The 21,917-nt window shown below is 34.6% G+C and overlaps 1 protein-coding gene across 1 annotated transcript; it reads left to right on the top strand.

Moving 5' to 3' along the window:
- The first annotated feature begins 610 nt into the window (after nt 1–610).
- LOC6048305 (cdc42 homolog) lies at nt 611–21,578 on the top strand. The gene is made up of 5 exons (XM_038263546.1): nt 611–775; nt 7,112–7,354; nt 12,308–12,417; nt 12,483–12,680; nt 19,871–21,578. Exons 2-5 carry the CDS (start codon nt 7,177–7,179, stop codon nt 19,958–19,960), a joined length of 576 nt encoding a protein of 191 aa, XP_038119474.1. The 5' UTR covers nt 611–775; nt 7,112–7,176; the 3' UTR covers nt 19,961–21,578.
- Nucleotides 21,579–21,917: the final 339 nt, after the last annotated feature.

Below are 21,917 nucleotides of genomic sequence, written 5' to 3'. Positions count from 1 at the left end.
AAATGCAAATATCTCTGCTTTGGGTGGACAAACATTGAAGCAGGAAGATATTTTCAAGTTGCATGTAAATATTAGTTTTGGTTGCAAACATTTTCAGCCCATTTTGTGGGGTGATTTTTGAAACCACATACAGACTTTTTCCAAGGAACTTACAGACCTCCCATAAAAATCAGTCTGGCAACCCTGCACTGCCAGCATCGCCCAAACGTCAAACCAGTCCGTCAGTCCGTTCGTGCAGCAGGGTTGCCACAAATACAGATTTATCTGTATTTTACAGATTTTTGAGGTGATGAGGTCATACAGAATCTGTATATAAAGAAATACAGATTTTAAGAAAAACATACAGATATACAGATTTTCCCGATTTTTTGTTAAAATTAAACAATTTTAATTCTTTAAATATTTTTTTTTCAATTGCTGGATGACCCCAAACATTAAATTTTAGATTGTATAGCATTTTGATGCATTAAAAACAATTAAGAATATTTTGTTTTTTGAAAAATTGTTTAAAAATGTCAATACAGATTCCAAATACAGATTTTCGTCCCCCTGATACAGATATACAGATTTTTGACCCTCAAAAATACAGAATCAAATGTGGCAACCCTGTCGTGCAGTCAGTTTAGTGAAAAGAAAAGCAAGTTTCGGTTCGGTCGCGGTGCCCTGCCCAAAAAAAGAAAAGAGCAGCGAGAAAATTCAGAAACAGCTCAAAAACGGTCGTCCAAACCGCGAAGTTCCCGCTGAACTGGGTGGAAAGTGCGTGGCGTCCGTTCGTGTAAGTGTCCGAGTGGTTGGGAATTTCGCGTCTCCCGGATTCGAATCCGGTTTTGGGGTGCGTTTGGTTTCTTCCTCTTCTTCGAGTTCGAGTGTGTTTGTGGACGAAAAGGGGGCGAAAGGTGGAAAAGGGACGGCAGGACACGAATTCCTCAGTGCGATGACCAAATCGCATCAGCAGACCCCGTCGCCGCCGACTTCGATTGAAGAAGTTTGGTGTTGGACACAAGCGGCAGAGTGAGCGGGACGGCCGCACAAGAGGGGGCCGTGGGAGCGAGCGGGACGGCACGGCGACGGCTAAAATGGCGTTTGTGGAATTTGATGATTTTTTTTTCTTCCGCTGTCCGTCCGCTGGCGATTGCAGATTTTCATTGGGAGGGAGTGTCGCGACTGGCGGTTCCTGCGGAACCCGGAACCGTTGGTTCCGGAAGGCAGTCGCTTTCGGAAGTAGCTCCTCAAATGCAAACCAATCCAGCCAATCGAACTTGGACGTGGCAAATTTGATTGGCCTGAATTTCTCTTCCCAACCCCAGAAGCAGCAGCAAAAAAAAAAAAACGCCACAAAAATCAACGGGATCAACAACAATCAACAAATTACGTAACGAAGTTGCGACTAATAACAAGTGCGGGGAGGTGGGAGGGAGCCTGGTCCCTTTAAATTCTGGATTTCCCCCCCTCGAGTTGGTTGAATCAAAATTGTGTTGCGGGGGAGGAAGGAGTGAACGGGACGGACTGCAATGTGTTATCATCGAAAAACGGTTGTGCAGAGCATCAGAGTGAGAGAGAGGAAGAAGGGATTCTGGGTTGCTTGGATCGGGCAGACAGACAGATCAGACGGAGGAGTGGGTGGTGGAGTGTGACGGGGGAAAGGTCAATGGCTACTGTGTTTGTGTGGATGTGCGAGCGGGGGAGTCTGAGATGATTTTCGGGATAAAAACAGCAGGCTGCGGCTCAGCTGATGGCAAACGAAAAGGAGTCGGGAGGGTGGGGATGATGCGGAAAAGCAGGAGATTTTGATTAAAGAATGATTCATTTTAGGAATTTCATGAATGAATAAATAATAATTACTATAAACTTTTCAGCACTAAAAACCGTGCTAAAATGTAGGACTTCCTTTGGTTCGAAAGTCGGCCGCCTTTTAGAAGCCTTTAAAAATAATACGGATTTTGTAATTTTTTTGCAAAGAATAAAAAAAAAACATGAAAGAGCAAAAATGATGATTAAATTCTTTGGATTTTTTTTTCTAATTCAAAGTTTTGGCAAAAAAAAATTCAAAAGTAAAATTTTTGAAAAATTCAAATTCAGAAATTTCAGAATTTTTGTATACGGATTTTAAAATTTTAAGCATTAAAACAAATAAAAATCCTGAAAGTCATGAATTTAAAAAGTTGTGATCAGGACCCGAAAGACTCATAGTTAAAAGGTCCTGAATAAATACAAAAAAAAGGTTGTGAAATCTTATTTAAATTCCAAAATTTTTAAGTTAAAATATTTATAAATTGAAGAATTTGAAAAAATGTATGTTTATCAAATTTTAAAAGTTAAAAATTTTATAGTATAAGAGAATAAAGAATGTAAAATTTAAAAATTTTAGACTTCAAATTTGAATTTCTGAAACTTATAAATTCAAAAATACAAATAGTTAAAAATTATTTTTTTTCCTCAAAATTTTTAAGAATTCAAAAAAACATTCGTCTAATCATTTTTTTCAAGTTTCGAAATGAAGGAATAAAGAAATTTAACAAAACAAACATATAAAAACATAATTTTTTATATTCAAAAATTAAAAAAATCCAAGATTTATACTTTTCATAATTTAAAAACTTTTATTGAACATACAAAAATAAAAAATCTAATTTTCAAGAATGGTAAAATTTGAAGATTTTAAAATTTTGCGAACTAAAAACCTTTAAAATTTGGAATTTGTCTATTTCATATTTCATAGAAATTTAACTTCAAAATATTAAAAAAAAACCATTCCAATAGTTAGAAATTTTATGGTTTTAGGGAATTAAAAATGTAAAATTCTAAGAATCAAATGTTTAAGAATTCTAAAATTTTGAATTTTAATATTTTTGAAAATTAGAAATTTAAAAATACAAATAGTTATAAATTCAACATTTTTTCCTTGATTCTTTTTAAATACATTCAACAATGTTTTTTTTTTTAAGAAATTAATTAAAAAATTAGACAAAACAAGTATAAAAAATCTTAAGTTTTGATATTCAAAAATTCGAAAATCAATTTCCAAAATATCAAAAAAATAACAATTTCAAAACTTTTACGAACTCCAAAATTTAAAATTCTGGAATTAATGAATTTAAAAATGTATTTAAACTTAATTTGAATTTCATAATTTTGAAGCTCAAATATTCAAAAATTCTAGAGCAAAAAAAAAATCACAAATTGTATTAGTTAGAAATTTGAAAGTTTTAGGAATTTAAAGGTATATAATTTAAAAAAAAAATTAAGTTCAAGAATTCAAAAATTCAGCATTTAAATATTTCTGAAACTTATAAATTCAAAAATAGAAAAAGCTATACATTTATATCTTTTTTTTAAATACATTCACTAATAAAAAAAATTAAAGTTAAGTAATACAGAAATTCAACAAAACAAATACAAAAAAAATCTTAGATTTCCAAAATTTCTAAAATGACGTAATTTTGAAACTTATATCATAAATGCATTTATAAAAGAAAATATTTTCAGGAATTTAAGAATTCAATATTTCAGAGAAATTTAAAACTTTACGAGCTCCAAATTTTAAAATTCAGGCATTTATAGTTTTGAAATTTAATTCAAATTTCTAAATTTTCAAGTTAAAATACTTAAAAATTCAAGCATAAAAAAATAAAAATAATGATAATTCTACAAATTCCAAAAGTTACAAATTTTAAAGTTTAAGGAACTAAAAGATATAAATTTGAAACTCTGGAGTTTTTTTTTTTTTTGAAAAGGTCCAATAAACCAAATTTTCATTTTTTTTGCTTTTTGGGTGTTTTTAATACCCTTGACTCAAGGCGGTTTCAAAAACTCCCAAAAAGCAAAAACTGGAAATTTGGTTTATTGGACCTTTTCAAAAAAAAAAACTCTAGAACTTATAAATTCAAAAATACAATTATTTATTAATTTAAATATTTGTTTCTTGTAATTTTCAAGAATTTTGAAAAAATACATTCACTAATCAAAGTTTTTTTAAAGTTTTAAAATTAAGGAATAAATAAATAAATTCTACAAAACAAATATAAAAAAAATCTTAACGGTCCACATCAACCATTGCTTTTGCACCCAGATTTCTGTTACAGACATTTTAGTATCTTCAAAACTACGGGAACTATCGATATATATTTTTTATTCATCTCCTAAATTACTGTCTTCATAGTTATTTATAACAAAGTTTGACTATTTTTACAATCAGATTCATGCAGGATTGGGTCCGTAAGTTTGACAATTTTGGAATAATATGGAAACAACTTCCTTGGTTGCTGTGCACCCTTAAGTGTTGGTATTCAGAATTTAAAAAAATGACCTTCAAAATCTCTAAATTTAATCATACAGAATCATATATCAAAAATGCAAATATAAAAAAAATCAGAATTTAATTTTTTTAGAATTTTTTAATTTTAGAATATTTTGTCACACTCACTAAAACTCTTCTCCCAAATCGATTCGAAATATTAACGGCGTAGCTGAAGCACAGTGTGGAAATTTACGTTCTCAGGTATTTTTGATTGTACCGGGCAATAGTCAAATTGTCGAAGACTATCGAATAGTCCATTGTAGCACCCCCTACAGCGTGTTACAGAGCTGTTATTCTATGCTATGCCTTAATTTTTTTTTAATTTTGGAATTTTAGATTTAAAAATGTTAGAATTCCAAAATTTTACATTTAAGGATTTCTTGATTTTTGGCTCGTTCCTTCCGAGCTCCGTGCTTAGCTTATAAAATTTAAAAAATATGCAAAAACCTTTTTTTTAACAGTGCACATCAACCTGAGCTTTTGCACCCAGATTTTTGTTACAGATATTTTAGTATCTATCTCAATATTAAAACCGGATTCATATTCGATTGTTCTGGAATGTGCTCTATAACTTTCCCGAAGAGAGTATTTGGGAAGTTGTTTTGGACCTCAAAAGGAACTGAAAAATTTCTGTGCTGGAAAATCGATTTTGTTATTACACCCTAGTGCTCCATCCTCTTGGGAGGGTGTAGCTATACCGTTAGGCAGCCCCACCTCGAGACTGGATATTCGCAGCCCTAATTAGGCTGTCCACCGAAGAAAATCACCAACTCAGTTAAACAAACGAAGAAATTCAGGACGAATAAATCGGCATCAGACCAGACGATGTAAAAAGGAAAACGATTGAAAACTCGCTACTCGGAACGTTCGAACACTCCAAGATCCTGCACCTGCTAGCCTTCTTGGACAGGGGCTGCACTAGCTCAACGTGGCCGCCATCCAGGAAGTTTGATGGTCCGAATTCACGGCGGTGGACCCCATCACCAACACCTCTTTCAAGTACCACATCTACTGCAGTGACGGCGAAAAGGCGATGCACGGAATCGGTTACGTAGTGATTGGGGATCAGAATAACCTAGTGGAAGGTGGTTAATGACCGGATCTGCGTGTTGAGAATAAAGGGCAAATTCTTCAACTACAGTTTGGTCAACATCTACGTACCGACAAAACGACAAGCGCTTTCTACGCGTTCACCCTTCTTGTCATTTTCAAGGAAAGCCTTCATCCTCGCACAAATGACAACGGCTTGCGGGCAAAAAAACCATTCGGAAGCACACCTGGCACCACCCAAATGGCGAATCTTGTATCCAATTCAATCATCGTTTGGTGGATGGCCGACAACGCGGTGGACCGAACATCGACCCTGACCACTTTCTGGTAACGTGCAAAATCCAAGCTAGACTGTCGAACGTGCTGGCCCGGTGAACTGCGAGGGTAGTCTGCGGATCAACGAGGACACGCCCATCGCTACCCCAAAGGGTGGTTCGATGCGGAGTGCCGCCAGCGAGTAACAGACGAGAAGAACGAGGCCAGGAAACGTATGCTGGTTAAGATACGAAATTGTGACCGATACAGCGAGCTGCGAAGAGCAGAGCAACGAACTCACCGCCGAAAGGAGCACTTCCAGCAGCTGTTGAACGGTGAGACACGAGAGGGAATCGTCGAGGACAGGATACTCGTTGAGAACGATGGAAAAGCTGTGGAGCCGCCAAGGTTGGAGAATGTAGCTAAGGCTGTTGAGGAGCTCAAGAACGGGATTTCCGCGGGAAAGGACGGACTTCCGGTCGAACTTTTCAAGCAAAGGAGAACGATTTGGTGGGAAGAACACCTTCCGACCGATTGGGTAGACGGACTCATCAAACCAATCTATATGAAAGGGCAACGACTCGACTGTGCCAACTAGCGAGGCATCACAATCCTCAACTCAGCGACCTATTTTAAAAGCCTAGTTGTTCGATTCTTAGGCAAGGTTTCGTTTTAAAGAGTATGAAAATAAGTAGAATTCAGAAATAAACATTCACAATTTGGTAGGATCGGAAAAAGGAAAATCAACCAGCAAATTAGGCCACTTTAGCAGTCCCAATCTGTCTAGCCTAGGATATTGATTTTCTCTCCTGCTACCAGCAGGCAGCAGCAGGTCAGAAAGCCCGGCATTGCGTTCGCCCATCATCTTCTTGGACGACGCCACATTATTTTTTTAATCTCATTTTTAATTATCTCTGCCAGAAATCGATTCCTGCTGCGGCGCTACCTGTTTAGCTACGTAAACTGCTGAATTTAGTGACGATTCGAACGGCGAAGCCCCGTTATCTTTCGCTCGCACCTCTTGAGATTATTGGCACTAGTCTACCTGTTTTTTTTTAAAGGTTTACAGATAAGACTCTTAATGAGTGCACGAGGTTGAAATTGTGGAGCAGGTCTTCCGATTGCTTAAAAGTTCTACAATTTTGTTAAGCCTGTGACTAAGTTCTAAATCGCTCAGTTGGTTGATAGCGTCATTCCTCAACTCCACTCACACATGCAAACAACATTATTGCTGTTTTCCACACGATAAGTAAGGTATTTCGTCGCGCATAATTCAAACATTGTATGACTCATCGCACCTTCGGTGCGCGGTTGCAGTCGTCATAGAATCGTTCCTTTATCAAGTCGCGAATTCAGTTCCCTTTCTCCGTTTGCAAAAATAATAAAAAAAAGGGGAAAAACTTTCAGCAAATGTTTATGTGTGTGTTGAATTTCTTATCGTAGCTCTTATCAATTCGTAGAATAGCACTGATAACTAATTTTGTTTTTCTCTCATTTTTTTTATTTTAGAGTGTCGTGATTTGAGAAAAGAAATCAAGTAAAAATCAACCGGAAGTCAGCTCAGATCCGCCAAAATGCAAACGATAAAGTGCGTGGTTGTGGGCGACGGTGCCGTCGGTAAGACCTGCCTGCTCATCTCGTACACGACCAACAAGTTCCCCTCGGAGTACGTGCCGACCGTGTTCGACAACTACGCCGTCACGGTCATGATCGGCGGCGAGCCGTACACGCTGGGCCTGTTCGATACCGCTGGTGAGTTTGTGGTTATGCTTTCCGCGACGCGTGAACCAGACCAGAAGGCAAAAGGGCCTGCAGTTTGATAAGTTTGGGAGTGGCGGCGACTTCTGTGCTGGGTGATTGTGATTATGTGTGAGAGGGAAGACCGGTAGTGAGTCATCGATTCAGTGACCAAGAATGCATCGTGTGGTGTAGTGAATGCCTGGAGAAAGCAACCAGAACTGTATTGAACTGTTACTACGGATATTACAGAACTGATTTATAATCTACAACGCCTAACAATGATCCCTTCCCTAGACTTAAACCGATTGAAGAAATTCAAACTTTATAATTCCAAAATTAAACTTTTAATAACAACACAGAAATAAAAAATGGGTCATTCCAGGACAACTGGGTACACTTTAATGTAAATAAAAATTTAGAATTTCATGAAATTTTAAATAAATTTTAACGAAATTTAAATCTAGAAATTCAAAAACTGTAAAAAACGCATTTAAAATAAAAAAAACAGACAATCTTAATTTTTAGCTTGCTTTTTACTCGATTATCAAAAGGTCCTCACCAAAATTTCACTCCTGATAATTGGATCACGAAATTTTTATTTTTATTTTTTTCAAAATGGATGAGGGTCTCTAACCTAAAACAAAATGCTCCAAAATGGTTCTCCCAAAAGAAGAAGAAAGCAAAAACTGCTCGAATGGAAATGCTCCATTACTTGATTTTCTGTGAAGTTGGCGAAATTGGCGGAAATTAAGAATTAAAGTGTTTTAAGAAATTTTCAGAACTTAAAAATATGAAAAGTTCTGATAATTTATTGATTTTTTAATTCTTTTAATAAAAAAAAAAGATTTTTGTTGTGCTTTTAATTTTTTTATGTTTTGAAATTAATTAAAAATTAAAATTTCATGAAATTTTAATTAAATTTCAATGAAACTCAAAAAAGCCTTAACATAACAAATCTAAATTTTTAGCTTAGTTTTTACTCGATTATCGAAAGGTCCTCATCAAAATTTCACTCCTGATAATCTGCCGTTCTACGCATAATTGTCCCATGTCAGTTTTGGTCGATTTTGACTTTATGACATTTTAAAGTTTAGTTTGATATGTACTTTAAGAAAAACACATAAAATCTGGTACTTTGTTCGGAAACTCATTAAAAACAACACCAAGTCTGTTTGTCCCATCGTTAAACTTCTACGCATAATTGTCCCACCAAGTATTTTCTAACACGGAATCATCAGTTTTACTAAACATTATGTCTTGTTTACCTTTTGTAAAGCAAGAGAATCACAAATAAAGGTGATAAACTGCTAACTGGGGTGATTAGGGACACATAGGGCGAATAGGATCCCACGGGACAATTATGAGTAGAAACACAGAAATCGATCGAAAAATTTCAATCGCGTTTTTCTCAGTTGCATTTTTTCGAACATGGGACAATTATGCGTAGAACGGCAGTAATCTAATCACGATTTTTTTATTTTTCTCTAAATGTGTCTAACCTGAAATATGACTTAGGGACCATCCATAAATCACGTGGACACTTGTGGGGAGGAGGGGGTTGGTATGGTGATTGACCACGATCCATACAATTTTTTTTTTTTTTTTTGTATGAAAATTGTCCACGGGGGGATCGAGATTTCCAAAAAAGTGTCCTCGTGGTTTATGGACAAAATGCATATCAAAGAATTAAAGTGTTTCAAATTTTTTGAATTGAAGAATTTATGTTTTTTTTGTTTAATTTTCTAGTTTTTTTTTAATTTTATACCTTTTAATTTTTAAAATTCTAGATATTTGCATTTTAAAATTTTAGAATGTTTTGATTTTTAAATTTCTAATTTTTCTTAAAATTTTTAATTTTAAAATTTTAGATTTGCAAAATTAAATAATTTAGCAAATCTAAAATTTTGAAATTGAAAATTTAAAGAAAAATTAGGAATTAGAAAATCAAAACGTTGTAAAATTTTGAAATGCAAATATCCAGAATTTTAAAAATCAAAAGGTATAGAATTTAAAAAAATAAACTGGAAAATTTAAAAATTTATTAATAGAAAAAAATTGGAAATATTTCGAAATTTAAATGATTTAAGGAATTTAGACATTTAAAAATTAACCCTCTACAACTCAACTCTGCCTTGAAACGGGCTTCGATTTGAAAAATTGTCAAAAATCAAAAGCATTCAAAAGAAGAATTTTTAAAATTTTAGAAAACTCATGGATTCGAAATTTTACTTGTTTTATGTGACTTTGCCAATGTTTTTAAAAATGTCTTTTTTTGTAGGGGTCAACTTTGGGTGTGTTTTTACTAACATTTCCTATATTTTAAGTAAAATGAAGTATGCAGTAATTTTTCTAGTGCCCCAGACGATGCCTTTACGATTTTTTAAACAATTTAAATAATTTGGTGCCATTTTACAGCAGAAAATGTGAAAACAAGCAAAAACTTGAAAAAGTGACTGTAAAAACATGAGAAAATTAGATAGGCAAAATAAAATGATAGGAGGTGGTAGAATAGGCCAAATACTATCAAAAACAAACATAAACTAAACAAGATAAATGCAAATTGTAACAGTATAAATTAAACAAGAAAAACTTAAAATAAGAGAAGTAAAGTTTTTCGTCGAACAAAAGTTGCTCAAAAGGACCTCCTGAACACGGGAAAAATAAAAAATAAATTGGGCAGTAGAGGGTTAAGATGGTGGCGAAAATAGGTAAAAACATTTCAATTCTTAAGAAATTTTTAAAAAATTTATTTTAAAAGTTTTTATTTGTTGTATTTTCAAAAATTTCTTACTTCGGATATTAAAATTTTGAAATATTTAAAATTTTGGATTTTTTAATTTTATTTTTTTATTTTTGTATACTTAAATTAAGAAATGTTTTAATCTTTATGCGTTCAAATTGCCCCGTATTTCAGTTTATATCATAGTTAGGAGTCCTACCGATAATGTTCCGTACTCAAATTAAAATTTTTGCCTGATTTTTTTTAAGAATTTCTTTCAAAACCCCATCTAAAAAAATCAGAACAATGTTGTTTTTTTAAACAATTAGTTTTTGTCACTTCAGTGCACTGAACAGCCATTTTAGTAAAAATTAATGGCGAATTTTTAAAATTTCCTAGAAAAACTCAAATTTATCACTTTTACGCCACTGGTTCAGTTACTTCCAGCATTTAATATGTTTCCAAACTTTTGCATTGTTTTATAACTGGCAAGCAACATCTATAGTTTTTATTAATTTTGACTATGTGAAGTAAGCGCCATCACGAAGAAATTTCGACTTTTTTTTATTAGTTCTTATAAACAGATGTAAACATTGAGTGTATCCCTTTCACACCTTATGTCAAAGTCAATCGGAGTAAGCGAGTAAAAAAAGTCTAGAAATGCATTTTGAATTAACCGCTTTTAGTATACCAAAGTCACATATTTTTCAAGATTTTGATGAAAATTGCTTTATTAATTTAAAAAAAGTGTGATACTACCCAACTTATTCGGAGTGTACGGTATGTCCTCGCATCCTTCCTCCCCTGTTGATTCTGTGAAATGTTATCCGTTCACAGAATCTGTCTCTGTGGTTAATGTAACGCAGTAGGCCTGGCCGCTTTAATTTTTTTCCCATACATTTTTGGGGTAACTCGGATGTACTGCAATTATTAATATGGACTAGAAAGAACTGGGGGCGTAATCTAACCGCAAGTTCTTCCAGGATTCTTTCGTCGGACGGGCTGTGTTTGTGTTTGATTAGATTAGAAATCTCTTATTTTTTTTATTTCAGATTTTAATTTTAGAAATTTCAGAAATTTAAAGGAACTTAGTTTTTTTAGGAATTAAAAAATTAGGTATATTCTGCGCAGGCTCAACAAGAGACGAAGCATGTCCCCAAAAACACGTGATATTTGGTGTTTTTTAAAAATATTTAGACAGGACCGAATCGTTTTCACGAAAATACCGCGTTCCTACCGAGTTCCGTACTCACCCAGTCATGACGTTCTATCAGGATTGTAGCAGAACCCCATTTATTATTTTTGCCATGCTTTTTTCACTTGTTTAAATAGTATCAATCGATTTTACAAGTCTTTTCAATGAAAAATGCAACTTTAGTCTGTATTTTATTGGTTCATGTCGTTATGCTACAGGCATGACCAATATGAAAAAGAAAAATACTACCGATTTTAATCTATTGAAATAGACTTCATACTTATAACGGACGGTTTGATCGGTGATCGGAAACTACTAATTAATTAAAATAAAGCCATGAAAATTACAAGTGAATAGGTGACTAGTGTCTTAGAAGAAGAGTGGAAAGGACGGAAAACTAACCAAATGGTACACTTCTGGAGTTTTTTTTTTAAAGGTCCAATAAACCCAATTTCCAGTTTTTGCTTTTTGGGTGTTTTTGAAACCGCCTTGAGTCAGGGGTATTAAAAAACACCCAAAAAGCAATAAATGAAAATTTGGTTTATTGGTGTGGCAGGAATATTGAAGTCTAATACATATAACAATAATTCACTTGAAAAGGAATCAAGTTTTTGGCAGCAGGAAACTGCAAAATCTGCCGTGATGAACTCATCACTGTCATTTTATTCAGTTCTGAAAAACCAATAATAATTCAAACACTCGATATATAGCTAGTAAGCATCCACGTGATATCACTCGATCGTTCTCTAGCGCACAAAGAAAAGACGAAGAAAAAGCCGAGTCGCTGCTCGAAAAATCTCGTACGGGTGGGAAGATATTCAAGTGGTTTGACACGGCAAGAAGCAAAACACTTCATTCATAAATTCACGGCACGCCCACACGACTTGGTGCACCGACGACGACGAAGACTTTCCTTTAACGAACCGAAACGAAAACAAACTCTCAATTCAATCGTATTTACCTGTCTTTGTTGTGTATCAATCATTTGCATAATTTTTGAGAACGCACTTAACCCTTGATTTCTTTGCTTGCTTTTTTTGCTGATTTCCAGGTCAGGAGGATTACGATCGACTGAGGCCGCTGTCCTATCCCCAGACGGACGTATTTCTGGTGTGCTTCTCCGTCGTCAGTCCCAGCTCGTTTGAGAACGTCAAAGAAAAGGTATTTCGTTTGTTAAAATTGTCTCATATTGAGATACTTAAAACGAATTTAATTTTTATTTTTAGTGGGTCCCGGAGATAACGCACCACTGCCAGAAGACGCCGTTCCTGCTCGTCGGCACACAGATTGATTTGCGCGACGAGCAGAGCACGCTGGAGAAGCTGGCCAAGAACAAGCAGAAGCCGATCACGCTGGAGCAGGGCGAAAAGCTGGCCAAGGAGCTGAAGGCGGTCAAGTACGTGGAGTGCTCGGCGCTGACGCAGGTAAGAAACCGATTTTTTTTAATTTTCGAGCAAATTTTGACCACTGCCGTGCAATTTTTAATTTAAAGGTATTTATTCCGATCACGAATTTATTTTTTTAACATACATACCTACAATACAAATTTTCTCACCTCGTTGAAAATTTCTTCATAAAATGGAAGCGAGAAGGTAGAATGTAAAAATTTATTTGAATATCAAACCTAGAGTTTGTTTTATAAAATTTTGAGAATTTTTGCTTCGCTTCAAGACGATGATTTCGGTCTGGATTTCGTCATGTTAGTGTAATGATTTTTTCTAGTTCAACCAACCACCACCAGAACAGACCTTCAAAATCTTGACAGCTGTCCCATTACCGATCGCTCCCAATCTACGCCGCACACCAAGGAAAAGAAAAAGGAAGTCGAGAAGCGGTAAACTCCACTTTTTTAAGAGGGCAAGGGAAATTCTCCACAGATTCCCGAAACTAATTTCGCTTAGTGTTTGAACTTTTACGAAAGGTAAAAGGTCTGGGATATTCTCTAAGCAAACTTTATGACCGTTGGCATAACCTAAACATCATCAAAGAACGCTCCCTTGGGATCTTTTCGTTTTTAACCGTTGGTTTTGGTTTTTAAACTGACGGTTTGATATTTCTTTAGGTTCATTAAAAGCATTCATGTTTATTCGCTTTTTTTTATTAATTCAAGCAAAAAATACATCAACAAATAAAAAAATACAAATCATTGAGTGTGTGTTAAGAATTTGGGAATAAAGCAAATTAAATTTTTTAGAATCTGGGAATTTGCGAATCTGAAGATTTAATTAGGTTTTGGGAGTTTGAGATTTTCGGAATCAGGGAATCTGCGAATTCGGGAATTGATGATTTAGGAACATGGGAATATTTGATTTTAGAAATTTGAATACTTGGGAATTTTAGTTTTAAAAATTTGGGAATCTATGAATCTGGGAAATTGGAAATTTTTGAATCAAAAATTCTGGAAATTTTAGAATCCGGGAATCTGGGATAGGCCAGTATGGAAATCAGCAATTTCAGGCATTTTAGAATTTAGTTTTTTAGAATTTTGTGAATTTCGAAATCTGCAAATTTGTAAAATCGGGAATTTGAGAATCGAGGATTTTAAGGATTTGATAAGTTTGGTGATTTCGAAATTTGGCAATCTGAGAATCTGGGAATTAGAAAATTAAGGAAATTAGAAATTGGTGAATTTTGAATTTTGAGAATCTGGGAATTTGGCTATCTGAGAATCCAAGAAGTTAAGATTCTAGAAATTATGTATTTTGGGAATCGGGAAATCTGGGTATTTGGACATTCAAGAATCTGGAAATAAGGGAATCTGAGAAAAAGGAATGTAAGCATTTGGGTAATTCTCTACCAACTCACACGAAATCGGGAAAAGTTGCCCCGACCCCTCTTCGATTTGCGTGAAACTTTGTCCTAAGGGGTAACTTTTGTCCCTGATCACGAAACCGAGGTCCGTTTTTGATATCTCGTGAGGGGCGGTACGACCCCTTCCATTTTTGAACATGCGAAAAAAGAGGTGTTTTCAACAATTTGCAGCCTGAAACGGTGATGAGATAGAAATTTGGTGTCAAAGGGACTTTTGTGTAAAATTAGGCGCCCGATTTGATGGCGTACTCAGAATTCCGAATAAACGTATTTTTTATCGAAAAAAACACTAAAAAAGTTTTAAAAATTCTCCCATTTTCCGTTACTCGACTGTAAAAAATTTTGGAACATGTCATTTTATGGGAAATTTAATGTACTTTTCGTACATTTCAGAAGGGTCATTTTTCATTTAGAACAAAATTTTTCATTTTAAAATTTCGTGTTTTTCTAACTTTGCAGGGTTATTTTTAGAGTGTAACAATGTTCTACAAAGTTGTAGAACAGACAATTACAAAATTTTGATATATAGACATAAGGGTTTGCTTATAAACATCACGAGTTATCGCGATTTTACGAAAAAAGTTTTGAAAAAGTTACTTTTGCGTTTCTCTTTGTTTCGTCGTCCGTGTCTGTCGCGGGTGACCATGAATGGCCATGATCGATGACGACCAACTTTTTCAAAACTTTTTTTCGTAAAATCGCGATAACTCGTGATGTTTATAAGCAAACCCCTTATGTCTATATATCAAAATTTTTTTAATTGTCTGCTTTACAACTTTGTAGAACATTGTTACACTCTAAAAAATAACCCTGCAAAGTTAGAAAAAACACGAAATTTTAAAATGAAAAATTTTGTTCTAAATGAAAAATGACCCTTTGGGACAATGTAGATTCGAAAAGTACATTAAATTTCCCATAAAATGACATGCTCCAAAATTTTTACAGTCGAGTAACGGAAAATGGGAGAATTTTAAAACTTTTTAGTGTTTTTTCGATGAAAATACGTTTATTCGAATTCTGAGTACGCCATCAAATCGGGCGTCTAATTTTACACAAAAGTCCCTTTGACACCAAATTTCTATCTCATCACCGTTTCAGGCTGCAAATTATTGAAAAACACCTCTTTTTCACATGTTCAAAAATGGAAGGGGTCGTACCGCCCCTCCGTCACGAGATATCAAAAAACGGACCTCGGATTCGTGATCAGGGACAAAAGTTCACGCAAATCGAAGAGGGGTCGGGGCAACTGCTGTGTGAGTTGGCGGAGAATTACCCATTTAAGATTTTAGGAAGTTGGGAATTCGGAAACTTGGGAATTTCCGAATTTGGGAAATTGGAATCATAAATTCTGGAAATTTGGGAATTTTACATCTTGGGATTCTGGGATCCGTGAATATGGGTATTGAGGATTATACGAACTTGAGAAATTGTGATTTCTGAAATTTGGGAATTTGGAAATCTGCAAATTTGGGGAATGTTAAGATTTTGTGAATTTGGTGATTTCGAAAATTTGAAAATTTGGAGATTTAGCAATCCGGGAATTTGGCAATCTGAGATTCTGAGAAAAAGGAAATTTTAAAATTGAAGAATTTAGAAATTGGTGAATTTAGAATTTTGAGTTTCTGGGGATTTGGGCATCTGAGATTTCGAGAATTTGAGAATTTTGAAATTTTGTGCTTAGAGAATCGGGAAATATGGGTGCTTGTGCATCTAAGAATCTGGGAATTTGGGAATATGAGAACAAGAAATGTAAAAATTTGAAATTTTAGGATGTTGGGAATTTGGAAAATTAGGAATTTGGGATTTTTGGAATGTGGTAATTTAAGAATCGGAGATCATGGGAATCAGAGAGCAGGCAATTCGGGAATTTAAGAATTTGGAATGTGAGGAAATTGAATATTTGAAAATGTGTGACTTAAAGAAAAACAAAGTTTTTGGAATCAATCATTTTAAGATTTGAGGTTTTAGGAATTTGAGAACGTGGATTCCCAGATTTTCGAACTCACAAACTTCCAAATTCCCTAATTTCAAAATTTTCTTTCCGAATTTCCTAATTTTCCTAAATTACAAGATTTCAATAATCTCGAATTCAGGAATAAAAAAAAATGGGAATTCGTAAAGGAATTTTTTTAATTTGGAAGTTTGTGATTGTGAAAATCTGGGAATTTTAAAGTCTGGGACTTTTTAATGTAAAAATTTTGGAAGCTGGGAATCAGACAATTTGTGAATTTTGTAATTTGGGAATTTTGGGTATTCAAATATTTGAGATCTTAAGAACTGGTGAATTTGATAATCTGTGATTTTTGGAATCTGAAAATTTAGGAATTATGGTCTTCAGGAATTTCGGGAACTTGAGAGGTTCTGATTTTGAGAATGTGAGAATTTAAGAATCTAGGAATTTGTGAATTTGAGGAATGAAATTTGCGAAGACTAGGAATTTTGGAACCTTGCATTTTTGGATTTAGGGGTTAAGGATTTTGAGATTTTTGGAATCATGGAATTGGAAAATTAAGAAATTCGGGAAGAAAATTTTAAAATTTGGAAGTTTGGAATTAAGTGATTTGGGAATATGGGAATTCAGGATTTCGGGAATCTAGGTATTCAAGTATTTCAGGAATTTCAGGAACTTGGGAGTTTCCGATTTTTTTGAATCATGGAATTTGAAAATTGGGAAATTCGGGAATGAAATAAAAAAATTAGGAATTCGGAAGGTTGTGATTTTGAAAATCTGGGAATTTAAGAGTCTGGGATTTGGGAATTTTTGAATGTAGAATTTTTGAAATCAGATAATTTGGGAATTCAGGAATTAAGTGATTTATGAATCCGGGAATTCAGGATTTTGGGAATCTGAGTATTGAAGTATTTGAGTTTTCAATTCGAGAATTTGAAAATAAGGTAATTTGTGATTTTTGTGGAATCTGGAAATTTAGGCCTTCCCGAATTTTGGAGTTTCGTTTCGATAGTATCTGATTCCAGGAATTTGTAAAATTGAGGAATGCGATAATTTTTAATTTAGGGAATTTGGGGTTTTCGGAATCTGGAATTTGAGTATTTGGAATTCAAAGAATTCGGTATTATGAAAATTTTAGATTTTTGATTCTAGTTTTCTGCAAATTTGGGAATTTTATTTTTTTTTTAATCCAGCGTTTTGGTTTTTTTGTAAAACAGATTTCAGAAATTACATAAAATCATATCATGGGATCTTTTTAATCAAATAATCTTGCAATTTTGAATTTTAAGAAACCTGAAAATTTGGCAAAATGAGATTTCAGGAATTTGAGAATTTGAAACCTGAGGAAGTTGGGAATTAGAAATTAAAAGATTTTGACATTTCAAGAATCTGGAAATTTTAAAATGTTGGTATCTTGGAATTTAAAAATTTGAGATGTTAGAAGTTTGAGATCATTTGATTTGGTAGATGATTAATAAATGCCATTTTTGATAATACACAAAATTTATTCCAAAGTGCTGCCAAACTAGACTTTTCATAGTTTCGCAACCTGCCTGCGGGAATTTGGGAGATTGGCAACACACGCACATATAGAACAACTTGGCGCCATCTTCATAGGCTTCACTTGAGACTTTGTAAAATGGTACCCGGGCAGACGGTAATAACAAAAAACCATGCCATTTCAATAAAAAAAAATACTGTTAAAATAGCAAAAAGTGTTATGGAATCTTCTTGAAAAATCCATTTTGCCTTCCTCACTGAGGTAAGGCTATAATCCTGCTCTAAAAATGAACTTCGTATAAAAACGTCGTAGACCCACCTTCATGTATACATATCGACTCAGAATCAAAAACTGAACAAATGTCTGTGTGTATGTGTGTGTGTATGTGTGTGTGTATGTGTGTGTGTATGTGTGTGTGTATGTATGTATGTGACCAACAAACTAGCTCATGTTTCTCGGCACTGGCTGAACCGATTTGACCCGAACTTGTTGCATTCGACTTGGTTTAGGGTCCCATAGATCGAGTTTTATACAGATTGAAGTTTCGATAAGTAGTTCAAAAGTTATGTATAAAAATGTGTTTTCACATATATTTGGATCTCACTTAACTGTATGTAAACTATGTCCGGATCCACCATCCGACCCATTGTTGGTTAGGTTATCAAAATACCTTTCCAACGAGTCCAAAACATTGAAGATCTGGCAACCCTGTCTCGAGATATGGCCTCTTAAGTGATATTGATGTACTTTTTTGAAGCCGGATCTCACTTAAATGTATGTAAACTATGTCCGGGTCCATCATCCGACCCATCGTTGGTTAGGTTATCAAAAGACCTTTTCAACGAGTCCAAAACATTGAAGATCTGGCAACCCTGTCTCGAGTTATGGCCTCTTAAGTGATATTGATGTACTTTTTTGAAGCCGGATCTCACTTAAATGTATGTAAACTATGTCCGGATTCACCATCCGACCTAATGTTGGTTAGGTTATCAAAAGACTTTTTCAACAAGTCCAAAACATTGAAGATCTGGCAACCCTGTCTCGAGATATGGCCACTTGAGTGATATTGATATACTTTTTTGAAGCCGGATCTCACTTAAATGTATGTAAACTATGTCCGGATCCACCATCCGACCCATTGTTGGTTAGGTTATCAAAATACCTTTCCAACGAGTCCAAAACATTGAAGATCTGGCAACCCTGTCTCGAGATATGGCCTCTTAAGTGATATTGATGTACTTTTTTGAAGCCGAATCTCACTTAAATGTATGTAAACTATGTCCGGATCCACCATCCGACCTAATTTTGGTTAGGTTATCAAAAGACCTTTCCAACGAGTCCAAAACATTGAAGATCTGGCAACCCTGTCTCGAGATATGGCCCCTTAAGTGATATTGATGTACTTTTTTGAAGCCGGATCTCACTTAAATGTATGTAAACTATGTCCGGATCCACCATCCGACCCATTGTTGGTTAGGTTATCAAAAGACCTTTCCAACGAGTCCAAAACATTGAAGATCTGGCAACCCTGTCTCGAGTTATGGCCACTTAAGTGAAATTGATATACTTTTTTGAAGCCGAATCTCACTTAAATGTATGTAAACTATGTCCGGATCCACCATCCGACCTATTGTTGGTTAGGTTATCAAAAGACCTTTCCAACGAGTCCAAAACATTGAAGATCTGGCAACCCTGTCTCGAGATATGGCCACTTAAGTGATATCGATGTACTTTTTGGAAGCCGGATTTAAAAAATAGATGAAACTTGTGTACAGCTATTGTTGTGAGGAAGGCTCCAACCACATAGGTGGATTAAGTTAGTTTTTGCATAAGAACTTAATAACGTTTTATGTTAACATAACACGATTTGTTATTGGTTGAAAGCCAAAACAACTTTGGAATAACATTTTTTGTTATGGAAGAATACTTCCCACTGTTATTGGAATGATTGGATTAGTTGTTAAAATAAAAAAAAATAATAACAAGATTTTTTTGAAGAATAACTAAAAATGTTATTATTCTGTTATTTCAATAACAGTCCAATAACAAAAAATTCATAACGACGAATAACAAATCTTGTTATGAATAACATAAAATGTTATTGGACTAGTATTTTTAAATATCAAAAAATGTTATTCCCAAGTTTTTTTTTCCGTCTGCTCGGGTAGCAGTGAATTGTACGCAAGATGAATTCAGTTGTTTTCAAGTTTCATGTTATTTATTAATTTTTTATTTTTATTTTTTTTTTTTTGGAGTGGGGAATTATTTGCTAAAATTATGTTTGATCGTAACATAACTTTTTTCTTAAATTCATCTCTTTTCATCCCCCTCTCAATCTTCACGAATCGCAGAAAGGACTCAAGAACGTATTCGACGAGGCCATCCTGGCCGCGCTGGAACCGCCAGAGCCGACGAAAAAGAGGAAGTGCAAGTTCCTGTAATTTCCGACCGCGGATCTTGCTGCTGCTGCTGCTGTAGACGGTATTGTTTTTTTCTGTTCTTCTTCAGTTTATTATTTTTTGAAGACAGCCGCGTGCTTGCGACGCGAACGGAAAAGAGACGAAAGCATGCTTTTGAGGAGACGAAGAAATATACATACACACACACATTTAACGTTGGTTAAATAATTGTAACAAAAGAAAAATTGAGGAAGAATCCCTTTTCGAGCGGTGAGTAAATTTGTAGGAGGAGCTACATTTCCTAAAAATTTAAAGTGAAGGGAAAGAGAAATGAGAGAAGCATGATACTAACAAGAATAGTTTGTTTTGAAAAGGTTTAAATATTAATAGAGTACACACAAAACAACGGTATTGTAAAGGAACACCTTTTTATGTAAACAGAAGTAAAACTATCCTCATCCAGCTGAAATTACAAAAAAAAACACACACACACAGTAACGTAAAGCTATTATACAATTTAAACGTGTAAAACAAAAAAAAAACAAAACTATTAAGAAATTTATACACAGCTTTTTTACAAAATATTAAAAGAATAAAAAATTGTAAAAAAAAACCACAACAACATAGGAAAGGGAAGGCAAAAGAAAGCTGATGGCAGACGAACGCGGGTAGAAATCAAAACAAAGATGGCGGCCTTTATAGCGGCCCAGATTGACAGTTGCCGAGAGAGCAGCCTCTGCATTTGTTGTATTGTTTGGTCCTCCAGTTGTGCTGGGTTGCTTTGTTTCGGAAAGTTTTGATGACACACGTTGCCATAATGGCGGCGACGACGACTGCGCTATAAAACTGTTTGACAGATGAGGGGGCCATTATGGCGACAGGCAAAAAAAGCGAGAAAGAGAGTTGCATTGTTTGAGAAAGAATAAAGTTAGCTTGTAAGAGCGCAAGTATTTCCTGAAACTGTGGAAGCTGCCGGTGCGGAATTTATGGAAGGTCCAAATCAGTTTTTTAAATCGTCCCTTCCTACACATAACACATTCACAGTAGAAAAGATTCGTTTGCATTTTTCCCCCGTATTGCATCATGCTTGTTGTGTTCGTACTTTTAACTGAGAAAAGAAGGAAAACGATTTCATCCCGCAAACATTAATTCATTTTTCAAAACTAAAACTTCTTTTCTAAAAGGGATGTTTTGACTTTTCTCTCCCTCACACAATTTAGAGACAGAGGACAGAGAAAGGCTGCACTGCGTGCGTTCGTGCAGAAAAGGAAGAGATTTATATTTAAATATAACAAATTACTAAAACAGTAAAGGTAAAAAAAGCAACATTTTTATAAGCGATTAAAAATGTTTTCTTTTCCATAACAAACACACAAAAAAACATACAAAAAAGGCAAATAAAAAAAAAACAAAACAGAAAAAGTCGTATTATTCCGGCGGCAGAAATGTGCGTGAAGAGAGAGAAAAAAAAATCAAATAAAAAGAAAGTAACTATCAAAGGAAAACAAGACAAAAAACACACAATTTAAGTTTTCTAGTTTCGTAAGATTACGGCGCGAAAAACAATAGAAAGAGCGAGAGACAGAGAGAGAGAGAGAGATGGGGCGAAGTGTCGCGCACTTGCGCGAGAGGAAGTGAAAAACAAGCAAACAAAAAAAAATGCTAATATATATTTCGTATATATTTTATTTTAAAATAAATAAAATTCATTAACTTCATGCCAAAATAAACGGAGGGGTTTAATTGATCTAGAAAATATGAGAAATTTTCCCCCCTTCTTTAGTGCAAACAGAGAAAAAAAATGAAGAGAGGGCGGAGCTTGGTTTGTAGAATTGCATTGGGCGGAGCCAATTCCGACAATTCTGTTGTTCTCTGTTCTTTGCAGGAGGTCTTCACGGCTGACCATTTAAAAAATACACTTATACTCACAACATGAAATGATAATATTTTAATTTTCTAAATATTCAATATTCTAAAATAATAATATTGTAAATTCTAG

Source organism: Culex quinquefasciatus, chromosome 3 (genome assembly GCF_015732765.1).
Source record: "Culex quinquefasciatus strain JHB chromosome 3, VPISU_Cqui_1.0_pri_paternal, whole genome shotgun sequence".
NCBI classification, from domain to species: Eukaryota; Metazoa; Arthropoda; class Insecta; order Diptera; family Culicidae; genus Culex; species Culex quinquefasciatus.
This window is presented reverse-complemented; position numbering and strand designations above follow the sequence as displayed.

Excerpts from the sequence above, each read along its gene's own strand:
- LOC6048305 (XM_038263546.1), top strand. The coding sequence starts at position 7,177 with ATGCAAACGATAAAGTGCGTGGTTGTGGGCGACGGTGCCGTCGGTAAG. Across the intron at positions 12,418-12,482 it reads TTGAGAACGTCAAAGAAAAG|TGGGTCCCGGAGATAACGCA; the intron begins GTATTTCGTTTG and ends TTTTATTTTTAG. Across the intron at positions 12,681-19,870 it reads AGTGCTCGGCGCTGACGCAG|AAAGGACTCAAGAACGTATT; the intron begins GTAAGAAACCGA and ends CACGAATCGCAG.